This window comes from Stenella coeruleoalba (assembly GCF_951394435.1).
Source record: "Stenella coeruleoalba genome assembly, chromosome: 8".
Classification (NCBI taxonomy): domain Eukaryota; kingdom Metazoa; phylum Chordata; class Mammalia; order Artiodactyla; family Delphinidae; genus Stenella; species Stenella coeruleoalba.
In genome coordinates this window covers 41,855,754-41,879,996 of record NC_137154.1, presented here as the reverse complement: position 1 = coordinate 41,879,996, position 24,243 = coordinate 41,855,754, and the positions used below count along the sequence as shown (strand labels likewise).

The window sequence follows — 24,243 nt, the reverse complement described above, 5'->3', positions numbered from 1 at the left end:
TTTTATCTGAAGTTGTGTAGCTAATAGATGTCGGATATAACGGAGATGACTTGATAACAAATCCCTTTCTACTTTATAGCATTACTTCCCCAATAGATAAGAAAGTAAGGCAAAGATGATGGAACGCTTTGTGATAAAATGGAAAAAGTAATCTTGAGAGTTGGATACCTTACTAGTTGTATGTTGTAGCTGGTACACACTGAGTAAAAATAGCTTAATTTCCCTAAGCCAATGGCAAAAAGCTCGGTGCCCAAGTTTACAAAATTAAAAGAGAAGACGACAAAAGCAAAAGAGAAGTGCATGAAGGGCAGCGAATAACAGAGGTTAACATCAGAAGGAATAAGAGTCAGTTTATGGGTTAGGGCAGTAGTGGGAAGCTTATCTCCTAGGAGTGATAAAGTATAATAACAGAAAAATAATTAAGAGAAAAAGAGAAGGTACACAATAAGACCTGTACAGAAGTGTGGGAGGGTTTAAATATAACTTTTAATTTTCTTAACATTACAGAGTTATAATAAAATACAATCACTAATATTCACTACAGTGACTTAGGATAAATTAAGAAAAGGTTAAACTATATTTAGAATGTTTGCTTTACTAAGATGTTACGTTGAGAATGATTTCCATTCAAATATAATTTTGGTTCAGAAAGATAAACTTCTCTTTTGTGAAGCATCCACGTTTTTCTTGTTTGTATTCCCCCTCCTCCCCATTAAGAGGTAATCCTAGACTTACAGGGTTGTAACAGTGATGTAAATTAATATTTGTTTTTACTTTAAAAAATAAATTGTTTGAAACTATTAATAGGGCATTAAAGAATAAAAATAATATTTACTTTTGTCCCACTGTTTATTGAGTTTGTCCCCACATGAAAACTTTAAATAATCTTTATTTCAACTAGAAAAACTTCTTTTCTCTGAATTACTTTTTAAAACAAATCTACTTCTTTGAGGGCTACTCAGTGACAGTATAGCTCACAAGGGTAGTTATACTCTAGTAACGTTCTTCCTATTGCCCCAAACTCTCGTGCACTTGTGTTCTTCCCATTTGCCCTCCCTTCCACAAAGATGTGAGTCCTGCTACATACTAGAAGCTGTTCAGGTTACTAGAGATACGGCAATGAAGAAAACAAAATCCCAGCATTTGGAATTTACATTCTAGTTAGGGAGACAAGTTAACAACTATATAACATGTTGAATAGTGCCACGTGCTGTTCAAAAGTAAAGCAGAAAAGGGGGATTGAAAGTGATGGAGGTGCTGCTTTAGATACGATGGTCAGAAAAAGTTCTCTCTGAGGTGACATTTGGTCAGAGACCTGAATGATGAAGTGAGGAAGAATCCATTGGTACGTGGAGGAAGAGTGTTAAAGGTAGAGAGAACAGCACGGGCAAAGGCTCTGAGAACTACTTGGCAGGTTGGAAGAGTGTCAGAGCAAGCTGTGGTGTTTGCTTTACTGGACTCTGTATAAGGCATGTAAAGTAAATACTAAGTGCCGGAGTATTCCTACTAACACTCTCCTCTACACAAGTGAGGTTTTTGCCTTTTAAAATACAATCAAAATTGTTAATTATTCTTTTAAATTTTTGCTTGTTTGACTTGAGGAAGAGGGCTTCAAACAAATATTTATACTTACACATGAGAAAAATGTAGCAAGTGTTAACTTTAAACTCTTAGATTAAGGAATTATCACATGAACTTTCTATGTACTTATTTTTAAAAGTAAGATGTGGGTTAAATGTGAAAACAGAGAACAGAGTAGTGATTACCAGAGAGGAAGGGGTTGGGGGTAGGGTGAAATGGGTAAAGGGGGTCAACTGTATGGTGACAGATGGAAACTAAACTTTTGTTGGTGAGCACGCAGTAGTGTATATAGGAGTCAAAATATAATGTCCTAATCGTGGAACTTATATGATGTTATAAACCAGTGTTAGTTATCTCAATTAAAAAAAAAGACAAGGGACTTCCCTGGCGATCCATTGGTTAAGACTCTTTGCTTCCACTGGAGAGGGCATGGGTTCGATCCCTAGTCGGGGAACTAAGATCCCGGGTGCCAAGGGGAATGGCCACACACACACACACACACACACACACACAAAAAGACAAGTTTTAGTCATTTTCATTATTGTTTCTAAATTCTTTAGAGACAATAAAAAAAAGATGTGAGTTAATATTTCAGTATTTACTACCGTAAAATCTAGCTACATAATAACTATGCTTGAAGAATTTGCCATCTTAAAGTGTGGTAGGTACAAAGGTCATTTTCAGTTTTTCCTGAGAACTGGGAAGATCAACTAAACTGTATTCAATATCATTTTAAAATTAAAAGTATTTGGTAGCCTAGTGTAAGGACTTTTTTAAAAATGTGATATAATTTACAGCTTTTTTCTAAGTGACTTTTAATTAAAACTCTTGAGCAAATTATTTGATAATGTATATTGACTGCAGTGTATTGCAGACTGATATTATTACCTTATGGCTGTATTTTTTCATATCATACAAATAGGTTGAAAGATTCTGTTTATTTAAGGCAGTGATTCTCAAACTTTTGATCTCTGGACCCCTTTACACTCTTAAAAATTATTGAGGACTTCAAAGAGATTTTGTTTTTGTGAGGTTTTATTTCAAATATCTTACTGATGTTTTATCGTAGTAGAGATTAAAACTGAGAATTTTTTTTTTCAGTCCGTAACACCTCTTTGTAAAGTTCTGAGACTTTAACAATACCTTACACAGACTACGTGTTAAATACATGTTGAATGATTGATTCAAATAAGATACTGCTATTTAAAACATTTTGCACAGAGCCTGGGCCATAGTAAAAACTCAAAACATGATAGAAGCAGTAATAGCAATGATAGTGATTTAGTACTTATGATAATTGTAGTGCAATATTAATATTGATTTATTTTATACTGGATTGCTAGATCATTCATCGAGTGCTGAGAGTTATTTAACAAGAACAATTTTCCAAACAGTCGGGTATTCACACTGTAGGTATGATCTATGCTTCCCGAGTTCAGCTCTTCACCCATCTTTTTCTGTGTATAGATTTATCAAAGTAAGCTTTATGCTGTATTCCTCTTCTAGTTTCCTCTTTTCTTTTTTTTTTAACATCTTTATTGGAGTATAATTGCTTTACAATGGTGTGTTAGTTAATGCTTTATAACAAAGTGAATCAGCTATACATATACATATATCCCTGTATCTCCTCCCTCTTGCGTCTCCCTACCACCCTCCCTATCCCACCCCTCTAGGTGGTCACAAAGCACCGAGCTGATCTCCCTGTGCTATGGGCTGCTTCCCACTAGTTATCTATTTTACCTTTGTTAGTATATGTAAGTCCATGCCACTCTCTCACTTTGTCCCAGCTTACCCTTCCCCCTCCCTGTGTCCTCAAGTCCATTCTCTACGTCTGCGTCTTTATTCCTGTCCTGCCCTTAGGTTCTTCAGAACCTTTTTTTTTTTTTTAGATTCCATATATATGTGTTAGCATACGGTATTTATTTTTCTCTTTCTGACTTACTTCACTCTATATGACAGTCTCTGTGTCCTTCCACCTCACTACAAATAACTCAATTTTGTTTCTTTTTATGGCTGAGTAATATTCCATTGTATATATGTGCCAATTCTTTATCCATTCATCTGTCGATGGACACTTAGGTTGCTTCCATGTCCTGGCTATTGTAAATAGAACTGCAGTGAACATTGTGGTACATGACACTTTTTGAACTATGGTTTTCTCAGGGTATATGCCCAGTAGTGGGATTGCTAGGTCATATGGTAGTTCTATTTTTAGTTTTTTAAGGAACCTCCATACTGTTCTTCATAGTGGCTGTATCAATTTACATTCCCACCAAGAGTGCAAGAAGGTTCCCTTTTCTCCACACCCTCCAGCATTTATTGTTTGTAGATTTTTTGATGATGGCCATTCTGACTGGTGTGAGGTGATACCTCATTGTAGTTTTGATTTGCATTTCTCTAATGATTAGTGATGTTCAGCATCCTTTCATATGTTTGTTGGCAATCTGTGTATCTTCTTTGGAGAAATGTCTGTTTAGGTCTTCTGCCCATTTTTGGATTGGGTTGTTTGTTTTTTTGATATTGAGTTGCATGAGCTGCTTGTAAATTTTGGAAATTAATCCTTTGTCAGTTGCTTCATTTGCAAATATTTTCTCCCATTCTGAGGGTTGTCTTTTTGTCTTGTTTATGGTTTCCTTCGCTGTGCAAAAGCTTTTTTCATTAGGTCCCATTTAAAATTGAGAAATTTTTAAAGTAAAAGAATATACATACAAGCACACATTCCATGAGCCATCGAGAGTGATGATGTCATTACACATGTAGCTTTGGAAAATTCCTCTCTATACTTGTGAGAGAATGAAAGTGAAAAATGCAAATAATGTTTTACTTTTATTATGAAAATAGTTTTGACTTCGTGAACTCCCTAAGTGGGAGTCTCAGGGACTCCTAGGATCTTCTACACTTTGCGAACTGGTGCTGATTAAGAGTGTACAGTGTTGCTTAGACCATGTGGGGACAGCCTACTGGCACATTCTAATGGATATACTGAATAGGGGCAAATGTTCATGCTTTAAGGAGAGAGTTGACTTTTGCAGACATCCAAAATTAATTTGAACCCAAGCTTGGCAGTAAAGATTCAGAGAATAAAATTGGAGTCAGAAACCAAAGTGATTAGAAAGCTGTGAGCTCAGTTTTGCAAGGGCTCTGACTCTATAGGCATATCCCTCCAAAGAAATGTCAATGATAGCATTATTTTTTTTTTTTTGGAAGAGAATGATGCTCATTTGTCTATCTAAATTCTTATAGTCCTGTTGGAAAAAACAAAAAAATTAGCAAATCCTTACATAGCAACTAACCAGACTTTTTACTTTGAATGAACTTCGTATACCTTTGTGATAGTTCTTTGGATTAGAACTAATTGTCATGTCACAGTAGCTTTTCTTTGACATCATGCAGCAGATACTTAACATGTTGCTTTTATTTTTATTTAACTGTAGGATGTAAAATCCTTTCTCCAAAATTTAGAAGTTATCCCTAAACTTCTTAACTACTCAGATAGTGTATGTTAGTCTCTCTTCTTTTTCCTCTTTCTGATTTTTTGCCAGATCCTTTTGGAATTCTTTGCTTCCCTGAAAACCTGTGAGAAGGGAGTCATCAAGGGGGCTATCAGACCACAAGGCCTATTTTAAGTAATAATGCCTGCATGTGTGTTTTGCTGCCATCTCTGCCCTTTGTTTACTCATCTTGGCATTTTATCATGAACCACTTGTAATTGGTATATTGTAATTCCCTTCCCAACACCCTCCTTCCCCCTAGTGAAAGGTTATTTTTTCTTATTCATTTTTTATTTTTCAGAAAACATTTATTGTGTGTACTCAGTGCTGGGCACTTGACTTGATGTAAGGGGTTGAATTCAGGAATAAATAAGAGTCCCTGCCTTAATGGAGCCTACAGTCTAGAGAGTTTTTAAGAGGGAGGAGGGAAGGAAGAGAGAGTGTAGAGGTGTTAAGAGAGATTGGATAGGAGCAATTATTGAAGCTGATGTCTTGGTTGGAATTGAGGACCTAAGTAAAATGTGAAAGAGTTGGGCATCTTCTCTGGGGTCTCCAGGGTAATGCTTCTAAAATTTTTCCTCACCAGTAAGTCTGATTTGTAAAGAAAATGATTATCTTCTACTGAAAGCCTGAAATTTCATTGAACTTTTATAGTTTAGTCTAAACATATGGCCATTATTTTCAATATAAAAATGCCTTGTCCCCAAGTATTTGTCTAAATAAATATTTAACTAAAATACTCTATAAAATTTTGTCATTTTATCTTATGCTTTTAATTCCGCCCGGCACATCCCACCACTTACTCCTAGGGCCATTCATTCCCACTTATGTATAGCATTTCTGGTGAATCAATAAAATGAGTTCTTTTTATATCAAGTAGCAGTGAATATGTACACTTAAAGTTGTTAAGAAACTTTTAGGTAGAGCCTTCTATGATTTTGAAACAGGAATGAAAGAGCATAGGCATAGAGCATATACTATAGTGGGACATTGTCTTATAGCAGAATTTCTCAACTTCAGCGCTATTCATATTTTGGGCCAGATAATTCTTTGTTATGGGGAGCTGTCCTATGCATTGTAGGGTGGTCAGCATTCCTGGCCTCTACCCACTGAATGCCAGCAGCTCCCTCTCCTCACCATCCCAGTTTTGACAAAGAAAAATGTCTTCAGACATCACCAAATGTTCCCTGGGGGCTAAAATTGCCCCAACTTGAGAACCACTGATTTACAGGAATGTCTCTGGGAAGGTAAACCTCATTGCTGGCAAGGAGTGCAAATAGTGGACCACAAAATAAATTCTGGAAAGGGAATAAAATACATTAAAGAGGGCATTAGTGGACTTAGTAAAGTAGGAACTAATTGGGATACCAGTGGGTTAAAAACTTTGGAAAAGATGGTATTGAATAAAGAGATGGTAGCTAAAGAAGGGAAGAGCATCACATTTGAGATGTAACTTGTGAAGCAGCGTGATCATGTATTGGTGGTAGTGGTGGAGATATCTGATATGAAGGGGAATTAAAGGTCATTGGCAGTCTGGGAGAATGAAAAAGTCTGAATACAGTGTGTTAAAAGTACTTTTCTGGTCATTCCTCAGGCTCCTTTTTCTCTGCTAGCCCCTTAAATATTCTTCAGAATTCTGTCCTAGGCCTTGATCTCTTTTTACTAGGTCCATTTAGGTAATTACTCAGCACCTTCTGTTTTGTGTGAGGTGAAAGGTTGTATTTTAAATTAGATTTGGAAAAAGCTTCATATAGTCTGGACCTTGGGTGCTCATCACTGCTGCTGCTGGGTGGTTAATAAAATCTATATCAGTAGTCTGACTCTTTCTTCCCTGAACTCAGGACCCACAGAGCCAGTTATCTCTACTAGACCAGTCTTCTGGGGTGTTCTCATTGGCACTTTACACTCAGCATTCACAAAACTGAACTCATATCTCCATAGCTGTACTTCTTTCTCTTCCAGTGTTTTCCACCTGATGAATTTATTCATTTAACAAATGTTTATCATGTCACTATCTTGCCAGGCACTCTGTTATCTAGGGCCTTTGTTCTGAGCAAAATAGACCTAGTCCCTGTCCACATGGAGTTTATATTCCTTATCCCTCTTCCAGTCATTGGCTAAGTCTTACTGAGTTTTTTAAATTTCCCAAACATTAATGCTCTGTTACTTCTAGGTAGTTATACATGCTACTTTCTCTACCTGAAACACTATTCTTCTACTTTATAATCTTAGGTCCTTCCCAACTAGCAGGGCTAGATGTTGCTCCTGTACAGTCTCATAACACTTATATTATCCCTATTTTATTACTTATAACATTATATTTTAACTGTTTACTTGTCTAATTTTTCCTATTAGACTCTAAATAGCCTGAGGCAAAGGTCATAATTCTTGTTTTCTCAGTGTCTAGAAGGTACTTAGTTCATCTGAAATGCTTAGTAAATATTTTATTAATTAATATAAAAAAACAATAATATTGAAGTCACTAGCTAGCAGTGGTGGAGGGGAAGACTGTTACTTACTAAAAGTCACCTGGGAAGGTGAAAGCGAGTACCATATATGTTTTATAGACTTTTTCCCCAGATTTCAGAATCTCTGCTTAAACTACAAATATGGACTTTAAATGGAGTGGAGAGTCAGGGTGTAATAGAACAGTGATCTGGAGGTGACATCATTGTTCCTCTATAAAATCTGGGATAAAAAATTAAATTTGACTCAAAATTGAATGTACCTTTATACTGTAACCATTTTGGGATCTGATTCTCTAGTTAAAAATTTATTCCTTTGAGTATACTTAAGGAATATTGAATTTTCTATTTTCAAGTTAGAATCCTATATGTATTTCTCAAGTTTATCCAGCTTCATATTCACATTTGCTTACCAAATTTTTTTTCCTTTAACATACTTACTTTGTTTTCCCCTTTAAAATTTTCCTAAGATTTTAGGTAGAGTATGATTAATGGTATTTTAATCTACTAAAAGAGACTAAAAGCAAAATAAAATGAAGTGATAAATTAAGGTTTGGATTTTAGAAATCTGAATGATCATTTTATTTTTATTTATTTTTTTAAAAATGTTATTTATTTATTTTTATCTGAGTTGGGTCTTCGTTGCTGCATGCAGGCTTTCTCTAGTTGTGGGGAGCAGGGGCTCCTCTTCATTGCGGCGCACGGGCTTCTCATTGCGGTGGCTTCTCTTGTTGCAGAGCACGGGCTCTAGGTGTGCAGGCTTCAGTAGTTGTGGCACACAGGCTCAGTAGTTGTGGCTCGTGGGCTCTAGAGTGCAGGCTCAGTGGTTGTGATGCACAGGCTTAGTTGCTCCGCGGTATGTGGGATCTTCCCGGACCAGGGATTGAACCCATGTGCCCTGCATTGGCAGGCGGATTCTTAACCGCTACGCCACCAGGAAGTCTCTGGATGATCATTGTAAACATTGTTCTGATGTCTGTGCTGCTTATGTCTATTCTGAGAGATAATATAATCTAATCAACAAAGGCATGGACAGTTAAAATTTAACTCTGCAAGCTACCAGCCCTATGTCCTTTGGCAAGTTACTTAACCTCTCTGTGTCTCAGATTCCTCATCTATAAAATGGGGATAACAATGTGGACCCCATAGAGTGTTTTTCATGCAGAATGATAGCAATTTAGCAACCTTAGGATTCACGTAGTTGAAATTTAAAAAATAGTGATCCTTGGGGGAGGAAAAGGTGGTGATGATGGGTTTTAGAAAGTTGAAAAATACTGCCCTAAAATGTTTTTCCCCTTTGATAGCTTTTTGACAGATTGAGAGATGAAAATCCAGATTTTAGGGAGAAAATTATAGCAGTCAACAGTGAACTCACCCAACCTAAACTGGCTCTTAGTGAAGAAGATAAAGAGATCATCATAGAGTCTACCAATATTATATTCCACTGTGCAGCTACAGTAAGGTTTAATGAAAACTTGAGGTAAGTAAAGGTATTTATATGATATTTGAACTGCAGCACAGTTAAAAGATCTAATTTGAATTCTACTTTTTAGTCAAGTCATTTGAAAGTGTTTTGAAAATGTTTGCTCTCTGTTAATTGTAGCATTCCGTGTCCTACAGAGTATTAAAAGAATTTTCTTTCTCTTCTTAACAGTTTAAAAACATCGGATAGCTAGTATATGTTTATTAGAAGTTGCCATAAATTTATATATGGGGCAGGGAGGAGGCAAGAAATGGGAAGTGTGGAGTAGAAGAAAGAGAAGTTTCCCTTGGGTAGGAGTATTAGTCTTAACAACTAATAATGTTTATTTCCTCTGCCCTCCATTCTTTCAGAAGTATATACCCCAGCAGCTTTGTCTACTTCACACATATTCATCTGAAAATTTTAAAAAGTTAGGCTCAGGTTTTGCAGAGTAAGATGAAATGGCTTATACACTGAAGTCATACCCTGTTTTTGTTTTAAAACTTTGGTATCAGTGTTAAGGGCAGGGTACATTGGATATAGGTTTACTTTAAAAACGGTTTGGACTTCCTTCAAGATGCCCTATTTCAAGAAAAAAATAACATTTTAAATGGTCACTATGTTTTTAAAAATCTAACAAATACACATTTCAAATAATGGTGCTTAATTCAGAGCATTTTTTGATGTTATATACAGTTTTATAATGTTAATCTAATTGTATGGTCTCATATCAATTAAAATGGTGCACACTTCTTTAGGTTTCATAATTGCTTGATGGCCTTCTTAAAATGTTTTTAAGTTCAATTCTGATTGTAAAGAGTTTTGAGATTATCCCCCATATTGTCTATGTGTAGAAGTATAAACCTTAATCGACAGTGTATAACATGACAGTTCAGTGCCAAAGCATTACAGTGAGTTTTGCCTATATTGCAGGTAAGGACACTATAATAGTCCCTTAGATTCCTCTAACAATGCTTTATAGTTTCAGGGTGTTTTCTCGCTCATTATTTCATTCCATGCTTAATGTTACCCAATGTAATATAATGGTCAAATCTATTTTATACTTGAGGAAGCTGAGGCAGCACTGTATAATGGAGAGGGCATGAGCTTTGGAATTACACACCTTAGTTCTAATCTTGACTTTATCCTTTATTATCTGGTGGTAATAATTTATTTACATTTTAGTTCTTTTTATGCAGCAATTATGTGTTCAGGATTCAAAAGTGACAAAAGAATCTTATTAGAACTATAGTATAATCTCATTTTCATAAAATATGTATGTACATAAATGTGTATTTATATACATATCTTTTAATATTGGCCAGTTATTATATTTGGATAGTGCGATTACAGGTAGGTTTTTAATATGAAATAGTCCGTCTAACTGGTATTTTTCCCTGTAGTTCTAGCTTTCATTTTTTTCATAACCAAAAGAAAGAGTTCACATAGCCTTATGAAACTGTTTTCAAGGAAAAAGGTATATAGATACTTGATAATTATGGTATAGTCCTCAAAGGGAAAATCAGATGCTTTTGAAGGGGAAATTGTTTTACAAACAGGCAACATTCATTAGGGTGAAACTCATCCAAGTAACGAGGAGAACCAAAGTGTAATACTTTTGGGGAATGTTCTCTCCTCTTTCTCTTCCCCTCAGGGTAAACAAGGTTACCATTAACAAAAGGGAAATCTTTTTATTATTATTCTTTCTTCTTTCACTAGAGATGCCATAGTGGAAGGAGGTAGACAGGTGAACAAGAAAATTTATTGTTCTTCTCTTCCTTGTCAGGGCATGCATATTTACTGACCTAATCCTAGTCATTAATTGAGATTATTGTTTTCTGTGGAGCAATTTTAATGGATATTGATGTCTAAGTGGTGATACTACAACATTCTAAAATACTGTAGGTTGACATATAATAACTACTTCCAAAACAATTATTCTTTATAGCCACTTTTTAAGTTAGCCCACAAATAAAAAATTGTTCAGAGCCTTTACTGCCAGGACAAGAAAATCCAGATTTTACTCCCAACATTATACTCTGTATTTTGGGAGAAATCAAAATAAATTGTACACAGATCCTATTTGCAAAGTCCATATTGTCTATTAGAGGAAATGGAATATACTTAAATAACCATAAAGTAGGATAGAAAATGTGGAGTTACTGAAGAGCATACATTAAAGTGCTGTGAGAGTTGAGAGGTGGCAGAGCTCATTTATTTTCAGATACGGTGGTCTATAAATCTTGAAGTGGGAAAAAATGGATATCAAGATTAGGAATTATAAAGAAATACTGACAAAAGTTGAGGAGAGAGTGATATTGAGGATAATAAAGGGAGTTACTTAAATAGTTGACCACAGGTATGGTATCTCTTAGTAAGGAAAGTGAAGGTAGAACAGGGCCATTGGACTTGAGAGTAAAGAAGTATCAGAAGACTAAAGACCATGATGAGGACAGAAAACAGGCTTAAGGGCAGAAATGGGAGGACGGATAGTGTGGTCTGGGGAAAATTCATAGTATGAGATTTTAGAGCTAGAGCAATTTTGGGTGAGAGGGCCCAGGGTATGAATATGAGAGTAGGTGTTCAGAAAGGAGTGGAAGTAAAGATAGATGATTTAGAAAAGATCAAGAAACTGTTGAGCCTAAGGGCATGGATTCTCAAACTTTAGAATGTATTATGAATCTTAAGGATTACTGGAAAATGTGTTAAAAATGCATAGTCTTGGGCTTCCCTGGTGGCGCAGTGGTTGAGAGTCTGCCTGCCGATGCAGGGGACACGGGTTCGTGCCCCTGTCCGGGAAGATCCCACATGCCGCGGAGTGGCTGGGCCCGTGAGCCATGGCCGCTGAGCCTGCGCCTCCGGAGCCTGCGCATCCGGAGCCTGTGCTCTGCAACGGGAGATGCCACAACAGTGAGAGGCCGGCGTACTGCCAAAAAAAAAAAAAAAGCATAGTCTTGGACTGTATTTGCCAAATTCAGACCCTCTAGTTTTGAGATAATACCCAGGAATCCTCATTTTTAATAAGAGCCTAGGGTGTGATTTAAATTACAAACGACTGGATCCCCTACCCTGATTGATTAATTGTCCCCTTAATAGACATCTGTTTCTATACCTTCATTAAGTTAAAAAAAAATCAGCAGCAGTATAGTGATGAGATCTCATGTAGGTAGTATTTTCTCAGAGGTGGGGAAGGGAGTGATGAGGAAGAGATCAGAATGGCCTGGGGAGCTTATATAAGATGTGATTTAAGGGCTTCCCTGGTGGCGTAGTGGTTGAGAGTCCACCTGCCGATGCAGGGGACACGGGTTCGTGTTCCGGTCCGGGAAGATCCTACATGCCGCGGAGCAGCTAGGCCCATGAGCCAAGGCCGCTGAGCCTGCGCGTCCAGAGCCTGTGCTCTGCAATGGGAGAGGCCACAACAGTGAGAGGCCCGCGTACTGCAAAAAAAAAAAAAAAAAAAAAAAAAAGATGTGATTTAAGACACATTAAAAAGTGTCTGAAGATGAGGGCCAGCAATCTGCATTTTTAATAAGCTCACAGGTGTCTGTCAAGCAAAGCATGATCTCTGGTTTAAGGTCTTAAAAGTGTTATCAGCATAGATTTTGAACAACCCAATATGTCAATAGAAGACAGGTGAATAAGAAAATTTATTGGCAGTTCAAGTTGAGCTTTTTCCTTTATTAAAGTGGTTTCTATGTCTACATTAGTGATGGACCATAATTACAAAGATTTATTCATTTTTGCTCTCCCCCCAAAAAGCCAGTGTTATATAAGATGCGTTTATGAATACCCATAACCAAAACATAGTGAGAACTTTATGTTTGTTTGGTACTGCTAAATGCTTTCAGATCTAACATGTCAGGGTCTCAGCCTAAAGTTCAAGGTGTACAAATTGGATGGTAGTAAAACAGAATGAGGATACTAGCCTGGCAGAGATACTAAGTTATTTACATGGGCACAAAATGCCTTCAGGTTTGCGCTGTCAGGTGTGGATGGATGGGAAGAGGTGAGTAGGCAAAGCTCAGGAGTGCTTCCTCTCTCAAGTTATTCCTTATTTTCAGTGACCCAGAAATTCTGTCACCATCCTCAGGAACCTGTAACAAAATATCCTTTGTGTTCTGTTCCCAAAACATCACTCTCCCTACCACTATTGTTTTGCAAATGCAAAAGAAAATAGCACATTGCCTTATAGTCTAGTGGACAGTATCCTCTCTGTGAAACGTCTTTTTTGCTGGATATCTATTTAAACAGATTTTCCTCCCTCAGCTGAGATAAGGAAGGAAAAAGATACACTCATGTTTTTAAGATCCCAGCCCAATTATTCCATTAAAAATTTTTTTTTTCCTTTTAGTATGTCTTCATAGGTTCTCAGATAATATTAAATTAAAAGAAAAAATAAGTCCCAAGAGTTTTTCCTCTCATGAATTACTTCTTATTCCTAGTGACCCAGAACTTGTTGTTCTGTCCTCAGAAACCTGTAACAGGATATTCTCTGTATACCTTTTCGAAAACAGTACCCTCCCCATTCCCACTGTTTTGCAAATGTGATACGCATCAAAGAACTACTTTACAGTCAAGTAGACCAGATTCTATCTGTGACATATCCTGGCCTTTTAAAAGAACAGTTGGATTTTTTTCTTCTTAAATACTGAAAATGTAAGAATTTCGGAAAGTACTCAAAACTATTTTTATTTTTTTAAAAAATTTTCTTGTGGTTTCTCTTTGAAAATACGTTGTTTTCCATAAAACGTAAACATAGAATTTGTAATTTTACTTATTGAAACAATTTCCATATTTCTAACTTTTTCATAGTTATAATTTTCATGATATGATATTTCATCATGTTACTATACTGTAATTTATGTCATGTTCACTTAGTATAGCAAATATAGGGAATTTTTCTGAGGGTGTGGAGAAAAGGGAACCCTCCTACGCTGTTGGTGGGAATGTAAATTGGTGCAGCCAATTTCTATGGAGAACAGTATGCAGGTTCCTCAAAAACTAAAAATAGAGTTGCCATATGGTCCAGCAATCCCACTCCTGGGCACATATATCTGGACAAAACTACAATTCAAAAAGATATATGCAACCCTGTGTTCATAGCAGCACTATTTACAATAGCCAAGACATGGAAACAACCTAAATGTCCATCAGCAGATGAATGGATAGAGAAGATGTGGTGGGGTGTGTGTGTGTGTGTGTGTGTGCGCGCGCGCGCACACACACACAGAGAAATATTACTCAACCATGAAAAAGAATGAAATAACGCCATTTGCAACTACATGGATGGACCTAGAGATTATCATATTACATGAAGTAAGTCAGAAAGAGAAAGACAAATACCATATGATATCACTTATATGCAGAATCTAAAATATGACATAAATGAACTTATCTACAAAACAAACTGACTCACAGACAGAGAGAACAGACTTGTGGTTGCCAAGGGGTAGGAGTGGGGGAGGGTTGGATTGGGAGTTGGGGACTAGAGGATGCAAATTATTATAGATAGAATGGATAAACAACAAGGTCCTAATGTATATACACTGGGAACTGTATTTAATATCCTGTAATAAACCATAATGGAAAAGAATATGAAGAAGAATATATATGTATAACTGAATCACTTTGCTGTACACCAGAAGCTAACACAACGTTGTAAATCAAGTATACTTCAATTAAAACACAAAAGCAAAAACACAACCAAAAAACCCCAAAAAACAAATTTAGGGAATCTTAATTTCTTTCTATTTGAAAAATTACAGTTAGAACAAGTTTTTCCTCTTAGTTAATTTCAGTGGGTTAACTAGATTAATAACTCTGTCATCTCTGTAATTCCTGGTACTTTGTCCTAGTCTCTTTCAGATCAGTTGTATCAGTTTATAGTGTCACCAACAGTGTATTACTTTGCCAGTTTTTTCACAGTATTACTGGTTTGGGGTATTTCAACTTTTTTTCCCTCAAGTAAGTTATAAACAAAAGTATAATAGAAAGGAAAAACTATCCACCCCTTAAGTAATATTTATTGAATGCCTATTTTGGGACTATGTTAAGAATAATGCTGAATACTTGCAAGCTGTTTTGTTTAATTTAACTTTATACAAATCTTAGTAGTTAGTCTCCATTATGTATTCTCCTTTACAGATGAAGAAATTGAGGCCTGAGTGCTTGAATGACTTTACAGGGTCACCTAATCCTAGCTGATAGGCAGGCTAAACCAGGGTTTGAACCCAGGTCTTATTCCAGAGTCTTGTTTTTAATCCTGTTTCACTTCATAATCTATATATTTAAAAAATATTATTCACACAGATTTTCCATGTTTTTATAGTTGTCAGTTATTTAATGGCTGTATTCTTTCGTTGTGATAAGATACCTACTTTATTATACCATTTCATAGTGAATATTTGAGCTCTCTAGGCTTTTGCTATTACTAGATGATGCTTCATCGATTATTTTTCTGCATATATACTTCTGCATTTGTGAAATTATTTACCTCAAATAAATTTCAAGAAGGGAATATATAGATCATCTTGGGGTCTTACATTTGCCTCTTGTAACAAATGTATTATAACACCGCTTTGAATTTTGTAAGGTAGTCTTAAAAAGGTGTTTGGGTTAATTGCTACAAAGAGAGAAGTAAACATACTTTTACTTGATTATATATTAATATAATTTAATGTTTCTGAGTTTTCTTTGACTGTTTTACCCTTATTGATTTACTTAATGATTCTTACTTCTCCTGGTGGTATAGCCATTCAGAAAACAGTATGCTTTCAAAAATCAAGAGGCAAAAGAAGTCTAAAATGACTTCAAAAATGTATGCATAAAAGCCAAAGACTGAAATTATCTGTGTCTATTTCTGGGTAATTTAAAATTTTTAATTTGTGCTTTTATTTTTACAATCCTAATATGAAGTTTATTTTATAATCAGAAAAATTTTAAACACAACTGGTAGAATGGTTGTACTTCATGTTGAAATAACACACGAAATCTGAGCTAAGGGATCAGTTGTAAAGAAACAAAAACCTCTTTGTCCCTTTCTGTCTCTGATGCTCTAAAATGGAAATAAGATTTTTTTAACAGGTGAAAAAATGACACAGCTTCCCCATTTTTTATTGTCACTTTTTCTTTTACAGAGATGCTGTTCAGTTAAATGTGATTGCTACACGACAGCTTATTCTGCTTGCACAACAGATGAAGAATCTGGAAGTGTTCATGCATGTATCAACGGCATATGCCTACTGCAATCGAAAGCATATTGATGAAGTAGTCTATCCACCCCCTGTGGATCCCAAGAAGCTGATTGATTCTTTAGAGTACGTTTGTTTGAAATTTATATACATTTGCTTTGACCCCAAACTTTGGATCCGAGTTTTGGATCTATTTACATGTATCTCTTGGTCTGTTTCAGTTTCTATCTCTTTCTCTCTAAATCTCCACCCATGCTTATGTATACGTTTACCTCTTCCTTATTCAGCAAATTATTATGTATCTACTGTGTTCTTTTTATTGTATAGATTTGTACCTAAATGACTCTCCATAAAGTCAATGTGTAAAGTCAGTGTAGAGCTTTCACTTTTGACCAGGTGTGATGGTTGGAGGAAAGCCTCTGAACAACTCATCCATGGTATTAGAGTCTCCGTTTTTCCAAGGAATCAATCTTAGCTGCTAAGAAGTACCTGATATCCATGGAGACTAATGACTGCCTATTCAGTCGCAAGGTCTAATTTATTAAAAGATTATCCTTTTATTTTGCCCAATGGAGTACAGTTGACCCTTGAACAACACGGGCTTGAACTATGTGGGTTCACTTACACACAGATTTTTTTCAATAAATAAGTACTCTAGTACTACACAATCTGCAGTTGGTTGAATCTTTTGATGCAGAACCATGATACAGAGGGCTGACTGTAGAGTTATATGTAGATTTTTGACTGCGTAGTCAACGCAGTCAACGCCCCAACCCCATGTTTTTCAAGTGTCAACTGTATATCTGCAGAGAGGCCTTGAATCATTAGGGAATCGGAGGAGTCATGGTCCTTTAATTGATACTCCTAGTGTTGTTGTTTGTCATCTTTCTGAGGACTAGGATCCTGTCATCAATTATTACTTGAGAAATGTTTGCATTTGATGGATACAAATAGGCGTGGCCAAGATTTCATTTGCTTCAGCCTTTACTTTCTCATCGAGTGAAACAAACAAACAGGATCAGAGCAAGAATAAATAAAGGGTCTTTTATAGACGATAATTATAGAAAATTCCAGTATCCGTATCTTCACATACTTGTTAATCCTCATATAATATTCCTGTGAGCTTTTTCCTCCTTTATTCTGTTTGCTTTTCGGTCTCTTTTCTTCCAAGGAATCCTATTCACGTTCAGCTCTTCAGTTACCATCCCCTGTTTTCTCAGTTGAATTCTTTTCTTCCCAAGGGTGCTACAGAATGTTGGTAGCTCCTTCTCCAAGTTTTCTTCTAAAATAAACACATAAGTCCATTTCTTTAAAGCTTTCCTGGAAATATGAGGAAGTGGACAGGTTTGTAAGGAAACTAATAAGTATGGGAGCTTACTGAGACATTCTTATGGCAGTTCCCTGGTTTCTGTTTTCTAATTCGTTCCTTAGATGGTCCCAAATGTCTACCTCATTTTCCTCAGGTCAGTAGGCAGAAGTGTTTAATATCTCTGGGAACAGCTGGGTGTGGAAGTTAATAAATCTTTTTACTTTTTCTCTTATTAGCAGTTTGTATAGCCAGACATCGAAGTTGCTGAGAAAGAGCCTATAACCTTCTAATTCTATTATTTCCTTTTTTTGCTTACAAAGAAATCTGACCAACTGGCCAACAGATAATTTTAGGATAACTCATAGATTGGCTCTGTAAACTCACTCCAGTGATGAGGCTTACTGACTCTAAAAGTCTTTCCTCGATTTAGCTAGTTTGTCTTTTTTTTGCGGTACGCGGGCCTCTCACCGTTGTGGCCTCTCCCGTTGTGGAGCACAGGCTCCGGATGCGCAGGCTCAGCAGCCATGGCTTACAGGCCCAGCCGCTTCGCGGCATGTGGGATCTTCCCGGACTGGGGCACGAACCCGTGTCCCCTGCATCGGCAGGCGGCCTCTCAACTGCTGCGCCACCAGGGAAGCCCTTGTTTTTTTTTAATATAGCAGCTCTCTCTTCCATTTTTCAAAGTTCATCTCCACTATGGAATTTTTCCTAAGTTGAGTAGCAACCTCCCTTCAATTTTGTTAGTGTTCTTTTCCTTCTACATGCAAAAAGTACTTCCACATACAGAAGAAGGTTTATCTTGATAGTCTCCATTTTATGCACCCTTATCAGTTAGTATGGGTATCATTTGTGCACTGATAGAGTACTTAGTATGCATTGTATTATAGACAGGAAGAAAAACTATCTGAAAACAAGTACATAATGTTTTGGAATTAGAAATTTAGACTGGAAAAGACTATAGAGATCACCTAGTGTATCACCCTCCTCTTACAGATTATCATAGTAGAACTTTTCTTCAGAGACACTGAGAGAATTGGAGGAATTTTGTGACTTCACAGTAGGTTGCTAATTGAACTTGTACAGCACGGTTCAATTTATTTTTATCATTTACCCCAGTATTTGTTAGTGTTGCTAGTGAGAGTATAACAAGTTTTAGTGCTTCACCTTCAATATTTAGATTACTAGACCTTTTATGTTGATTGTAAATGTATGTTCATTTAAAATGTATATAATTTACATGTTATGCTGTTATGGTGATTATACACAAATCTGTAATTCCTAATCTGAAACCCTTGGGGCCAGATGTATTTTGGAATTTATTTAGACTTTAGAAAGGAAATATAATCTATGTATTGTGTAATATGAAATAACTTCAACTGGATTCGGGGTAGCACCCCTCATCAAACACATATGAAGTATATGAATACGTACAACTAAATGATGTTTTTTTTTTAAAAAAAAAAAAGAACATAAATCAGTTCTGATTCACTTTTGCTACCGACCATATGAGTTATTAAAGAACTCTTGGTTTTCAGACCTTTGTGGGTATAGAAACTGGATATAAGAGATAATGGAGTTCTGGTTGATATTTAATGAAAGTAAAGCTAATTTCCATTTTTTTTAGTAAAAGTTGTTGTCAGATCACTTGAGTCAGAGCAACAGATATGTTTGAAATATGCAAAGTGTTTTTTCATTTTATAGTAAAGCATCCGAAAATATTTTTGCATGCAATTTCTTTGTTTACCAGGTGGATGGATGATGGCCTAGTAAATGACATCACACCAAAATTGATAGGAGACAGACCTAATACATACATATACACAAAAGCATTGGCAGAATATGTTGTACAACAAGAAGGAGCAAAGCTAAATGTGGCGATTGTGAGGCCATCAATTGTTGGTGCCAGTTGGAAAGAACCTTTTCCAGTAAGTTGTTAGAAATCTTTGTAAATAATTGGAATTGGGAATTTTAAGGCATAATTCTGTACAAAAAGAGTTGGCAATTTTTTATGAGCGGGTTTTGTTTACTGAACATGGCTTACTATGGCAAAGTTGTTTCCGTTTGTAGAAAGAGACACTCTTATTGGTACTTTTATTTCTAATGTAATACTGTATGTATACATATGCAGATCAATTTTTAAAATGTTAATTGAAAATTAAATCGAAGGCTATGGTGTTGTCTGGAGTCAAAGGAGACCATGAGTTTTCTTCATGATTGATGAGGGATTGGACTCTGACACGTCAACGTTTGTTGGAGTTTAAAATTATTTGCAGATTAGTTTCCCTTGCAGAGGTGAAGGAAATAGAGATGAGAATATTCAGATCTTATTTTATTTCATTTGCTTTTTAGTACCAAAAAGAGGCAGGCCTTCCAAGAGGTTGACTCCTCCCTGTATAGATTACAAGCTAAGGAAGATAAGAGATTTCTGTGATCTGATGTAGAAAAGCAAGGCATTATGGTATTTGTGAATCCCTGAAATAAGAGAAAACATAAGAGATAAATTGATTTAGGAAAAACTTAGGTCTCTGTAATGGTAGTAAATGATAGTATCTCTTCTGTTGCTTTGGCATTATTCTGTTTTCTTCTGTTTTATTCAGTAATTTTGAGGAGGATTTACCATTTCCCTCAATCTCAGGCTACTGCCTTAGTACATAGCACAAAATCAAACTTAAACAGTCATCATTTAGCTAAAATATTTGACAGATATAAACTCCTTTTTTAAAAATTCTCTTTGCAGAGAGTTAATGGAAGAGTAGGTACGCCTTTGAAAACTATTTTACTTAGTCATTTGCAATCTCAGAGGAAGACTGCTTCTATTTAAGATGGGGAGAAATATTCTGGCCTGAATCTAGTCTGTTTTTTAGTTTTTAGAAGAAAACTACCAAGTATGTATGTGGAGTTATAGATTTCAAATGATAAATCTCTAGTTTCATAATATTTCTAAGCTCCCTCCCTTTTTTTAATTTTTGGTATTAGGGATGGATTGATAACTTTAATGGACCAAGTGGTCTCTTTATTGCGGTAAGTAAGCCTTTTGTTTTATTGAATATTCTGTACTTTTTTTCTGTTTTCTGTGTATCTGTATATTGTGTATATGTGCTTTGGCTTATATATCTTAAGGTGTTGTTTTTAATTTCAACAAAGGCAGGGAAAGGAATTCTTCGAACAATGCGTGCCTCCAACAATGCCCTTGCAGATCTTGTTCCTGTAGATGTAGTTGTCAACATGAGTCTTGCGGCAGCCTGGTATTCCGGAGTTAATAGGTATATGAGATGACAGTGTCACTTGTTAAATATATAGTAACTGAGATGGGAATACTAATGTTAAATAATCCCTCATAACTGATATTTATCAGTTTTATTAACCCATACCAATATTATATAGGCATTATCACTTTAAACTGCAAGAGTTGGTTTAAATAGGCGATGAAGTGGTTCCATCAGCAATTATTAAGAATTAACATAAATTCTTGTGTACTGCCCACAGGATGGACAAGGTCATTAGAAATTAAAAAAACATGTTTTTTTAAAAATCCAAACTAGAACTTGGTATAAACTTGGCGTATATAAAGAGCTAAAATTCGCAGAGAATGGCTTACATATATCAAATATGCACACTACAGCACTTTAATCAACTCATGGGCCTCCTTTTAAAAGGGAGTAGTAGCATTTACAGGTAACACCTAAGCCTAAACACCTAAGCTTCTTAATAACTTTTTTCTAAATAATAAACTGCCCTTATTTTTGAAGTCAGTATTTTATATCTTAAAAAGGAGGGATATGATTATATGAATATATTGTTTCTGGTGAAAGGGAACTCAATTCATAATTGTTTCAGCTAGAGCCTCTGAAAATGGGAAGGAGATAGGAAGAGCTGAGGTTGTTTGTTGTTCTTTTTCCTCGCATGAAAAACAGACACTCCTGCTAATACAAAGAAGAAAATATGAAGTCTATATTATTTTTTATAAATAATTTTTTTGGTAGAATAGGGAAAAAGGGTAGTGTAAATAGTCGTTCAGACACAAAAATTAATCCTTTAAAGGTAATATTTTAAATATTCACTGTAGAAGAGGTACCCATCATCCTCATTTCTTCCTACTTAAGTATCATGTAAGATTTAGATTGGTTAAGTTTAGCCTCTTTTTATGTTTCATTGCTTTGATCTTTGTCTTTGCAGACCAAGAAACATCATGGTGTATAATTGTACAACAGGCAGCACTAATCCTTTCCACTGGGGTGAAGTTGGTATGATTTTACCTGTGTTTTTGAATGTTAGAATAAATTTTAACGAACTTAAAATGTTCACTGAGTTTTTACGTTAGAATAACCCATGAGGCATTAAAGCCACCAGTTACCAATTTATTCTTATTTTAATTGCCATGTTAGAATATCTACTAGTACTGCCTTTTGGTCCTTAATAATGTTTCATAAATTTTAAAATATCCTGCTGTATATTCCTTCCTCATCCCACCCTTGTCTGACCCTTACTATTTCTCTGCTGCCATCTGCAGCAACGCTTATAGATACTCGTGGTATGGAAATAATGCTTTTTTCCTCCCTCGTGGGTACTCTCAATCCTGATGTTCCCTGTTCACAGGCAGTATCACTTCCAACTACAAGAGTTGGTATATTGTAGGAGATAGCTAGTTGTCCTAAGAGTAATAACTGAAGGAATTAGCAAGTAGAATACATGTTGCCAGAATATTTTCTATTACATTTATTAATCTGTTTAAATTCACAGATTCACAGCAGGTAGTGTATATGCTATGTTACTTGTTTTAGAATAGGAATAGTATAACTTAAAGGCCTACTTAAATTGAATCATTTTTAAGTTGTTGGTTTATGTTTTCAAATTTAAAGTAAAATGTATTTACAGTGTTGATTTAGTACTAGGTCTTATTTTACCTCTAATTGAACAATTTTTGTTACCCTTGAGGAGCGATTTGATTTTAAAGTAAATCTTTGTCTTTCATCCTCGGGTTTTTTATGGCATTTTTATTTCAATTGAAAGATTGACTGTTAGAGCATATAAGAAAAAGAAAATCTAGGGTGCTTTTAATTTTATGATACTTTGTATTCTTCTAAGAATTTTAAAACACTTTAATGAGTTAGGTTTTTTGTAGTCTTTCATTGTGTTATGAAGTTTAGCAAAAATCAAGTTGAGCTTTATTTTAGTGAATATTCCAGTATACATTTCCATTGAAGTATTAACATACATGATAATAGATTTGATTATTTTGATATTGCATAACCTAAATAAATTACAACAGAAGTTAATTTGGGGTTGTTTTAAGCTTGTTGATATATGTTAATTTGAGCAACTTAATTATTCACAAGCAAAGGATGATGGTTTCCCTTTTCTTTTTTAAGTAAGTACAGTAATAAGAATCTGGAAAGAGGAACAGAAAGAAAGAAGCTATCATGAGAGGTGAAATATAGAAACTGACATTGTAAACTGATGTAGGTAAAACATTAAAAGGATTTTTAAGAGTGAATTTTAGCAAAAATTCATTCATCTAATTAAAATTCATAAATAGTGGCAGTTCTAAAATCATTTGAGTTCCGCAGTCTAATACCCATATTCTCTTAGCTACTATAGAAAATAGAAAAGTTTGTTTTTTAAATGAGCAAACTCTTACATCTTTGGTAAAATATTTTGCTTTGTAAAAACATGTGTTTTTGTTTTTTTTTTCAAAACTTCATTACATGGTTATTATCAAAGCTGTTACACAACTTTTCTTCCTCAGAATACCATGTAATTTCCACTTTCAAGAGGAATCCTCTCGAACAGGCCTTCAGACGGCCCAATGTAAATCTAACCTCCAATCACCTTTTATATCATTACTGGATTGCTGTAAGCCATAAGGCCCCAGCATTCCTGTATGATATCTACCTCAGGATGACTGGAAGAAGCCCAAGGTAATGGTGACTAGCTCTGTCTTATCTGTTCCTCTGACTGTTAAGCAACCCATGCTTATGCTAAAATGCATATTAACTCTGTATTTGTTTATGCTTATGATAAGGCTTAATGGCCTTTTGTGAATGAGAAGACTCTTGAATTTTAAGAATTTGTCAGAAAAGCGAAGGTAGTATTATAATTCACTCTGTTTTAAAGTTTGGATGATAAATTATTGTCATGTGCTGAATTCTAGGTCTAACTTCAGGTATTTTTTCTGAATAACAAATAACATTCAAAATGCTTTGACGCTTATTTTTCCTACAGGATATTATCTAAATCATTCCTTCAAGATGAATCCTTTAAACCAAGTATTCAGGCGCCCCAATATTAAGTTGTATTCCAACAACTTATTGCTTCATTATTGGAAGGGTGTCAGACATACAGTACCTGCATTATTGCTCGATCTTGCACTCAGGTTGACAGGTCAGAAACCGTGGTAAGAAGAATAGCAGTAAATACACTATGTATTGGTAAGGTGGTGGAAGCTTGCTGGAGAGACAAAAAGTCGCTAGCATGAGCTTTACCTTTAGAATTACTAACCTGATTAATCACAATCACAGTCAGGATGCTAGGACATTTCTTAGAAATTAAGCATATTTGGGGAGACTAACTGTGGATCTCATCTGATTGGGCCATTGATCCTCCAAAATCCCATAATATAGGAAATGTCCAGCGTCAAGGTTGTCATTGTTATTATAAGCTGAAATTGAGCCCTTCTCTCCCCGTTAAAAACTTGGAGGTGAGTTTTATAGGGGATTAAGGGTTGAATGTTTTGCTTTAAGTGGAT

The 24,243-nt window shown here is 35.5% G+C and overlaps 1 protein-coding gene across 3 annotated transcripts in view; it reads left to right on the top strand.

The window, feature by feature from the left end:
- FAR1 (fatty acyl-CoA reductase 1) overlaps window positions 1–24,243 on the top strand; it is a 74,095-nt gene that overhangs the window by 34,599 nt on the left and 15,253 nt on the right. For 2 of the 3 annotated variants that reach the window (XM_079928426.1, XM_079928427.1), the window contains 7 exons: window positions 8,842–9,017; window positions 16,136–16,315; window positions 19,246–19,423; window positions 20,475–20,519; window positions 20,643–20,761; window positions 21,675–21,742; window positions 23,245–23,416. In XM_079928426.1, the coding sequence (XP_079784552.1) occupies window positions 8,842–9,017; window positions 16,136–16,315; window positions 19,246–19,423; window positions 20,475–20,519; window positions 20,643–20,761; window positions 21,675–21,742; window positions 23,245–23,416 (938 nt within the window). Of the gene's footprint in view, window positions 1–8,841; window positions 9,018–16,135; window positions 16,316–19,245; window positions 19,424–20,474; window positions 20,520–20,642; window positions 20,762–21,674; window positions 21,743–23,244; window positions 23,417–23,720; window positions 23,893–24,243 lie in introns of all 3 variants that reach the window. The other variant, XM_079928428.1, reaches the window with a different exon arrangement.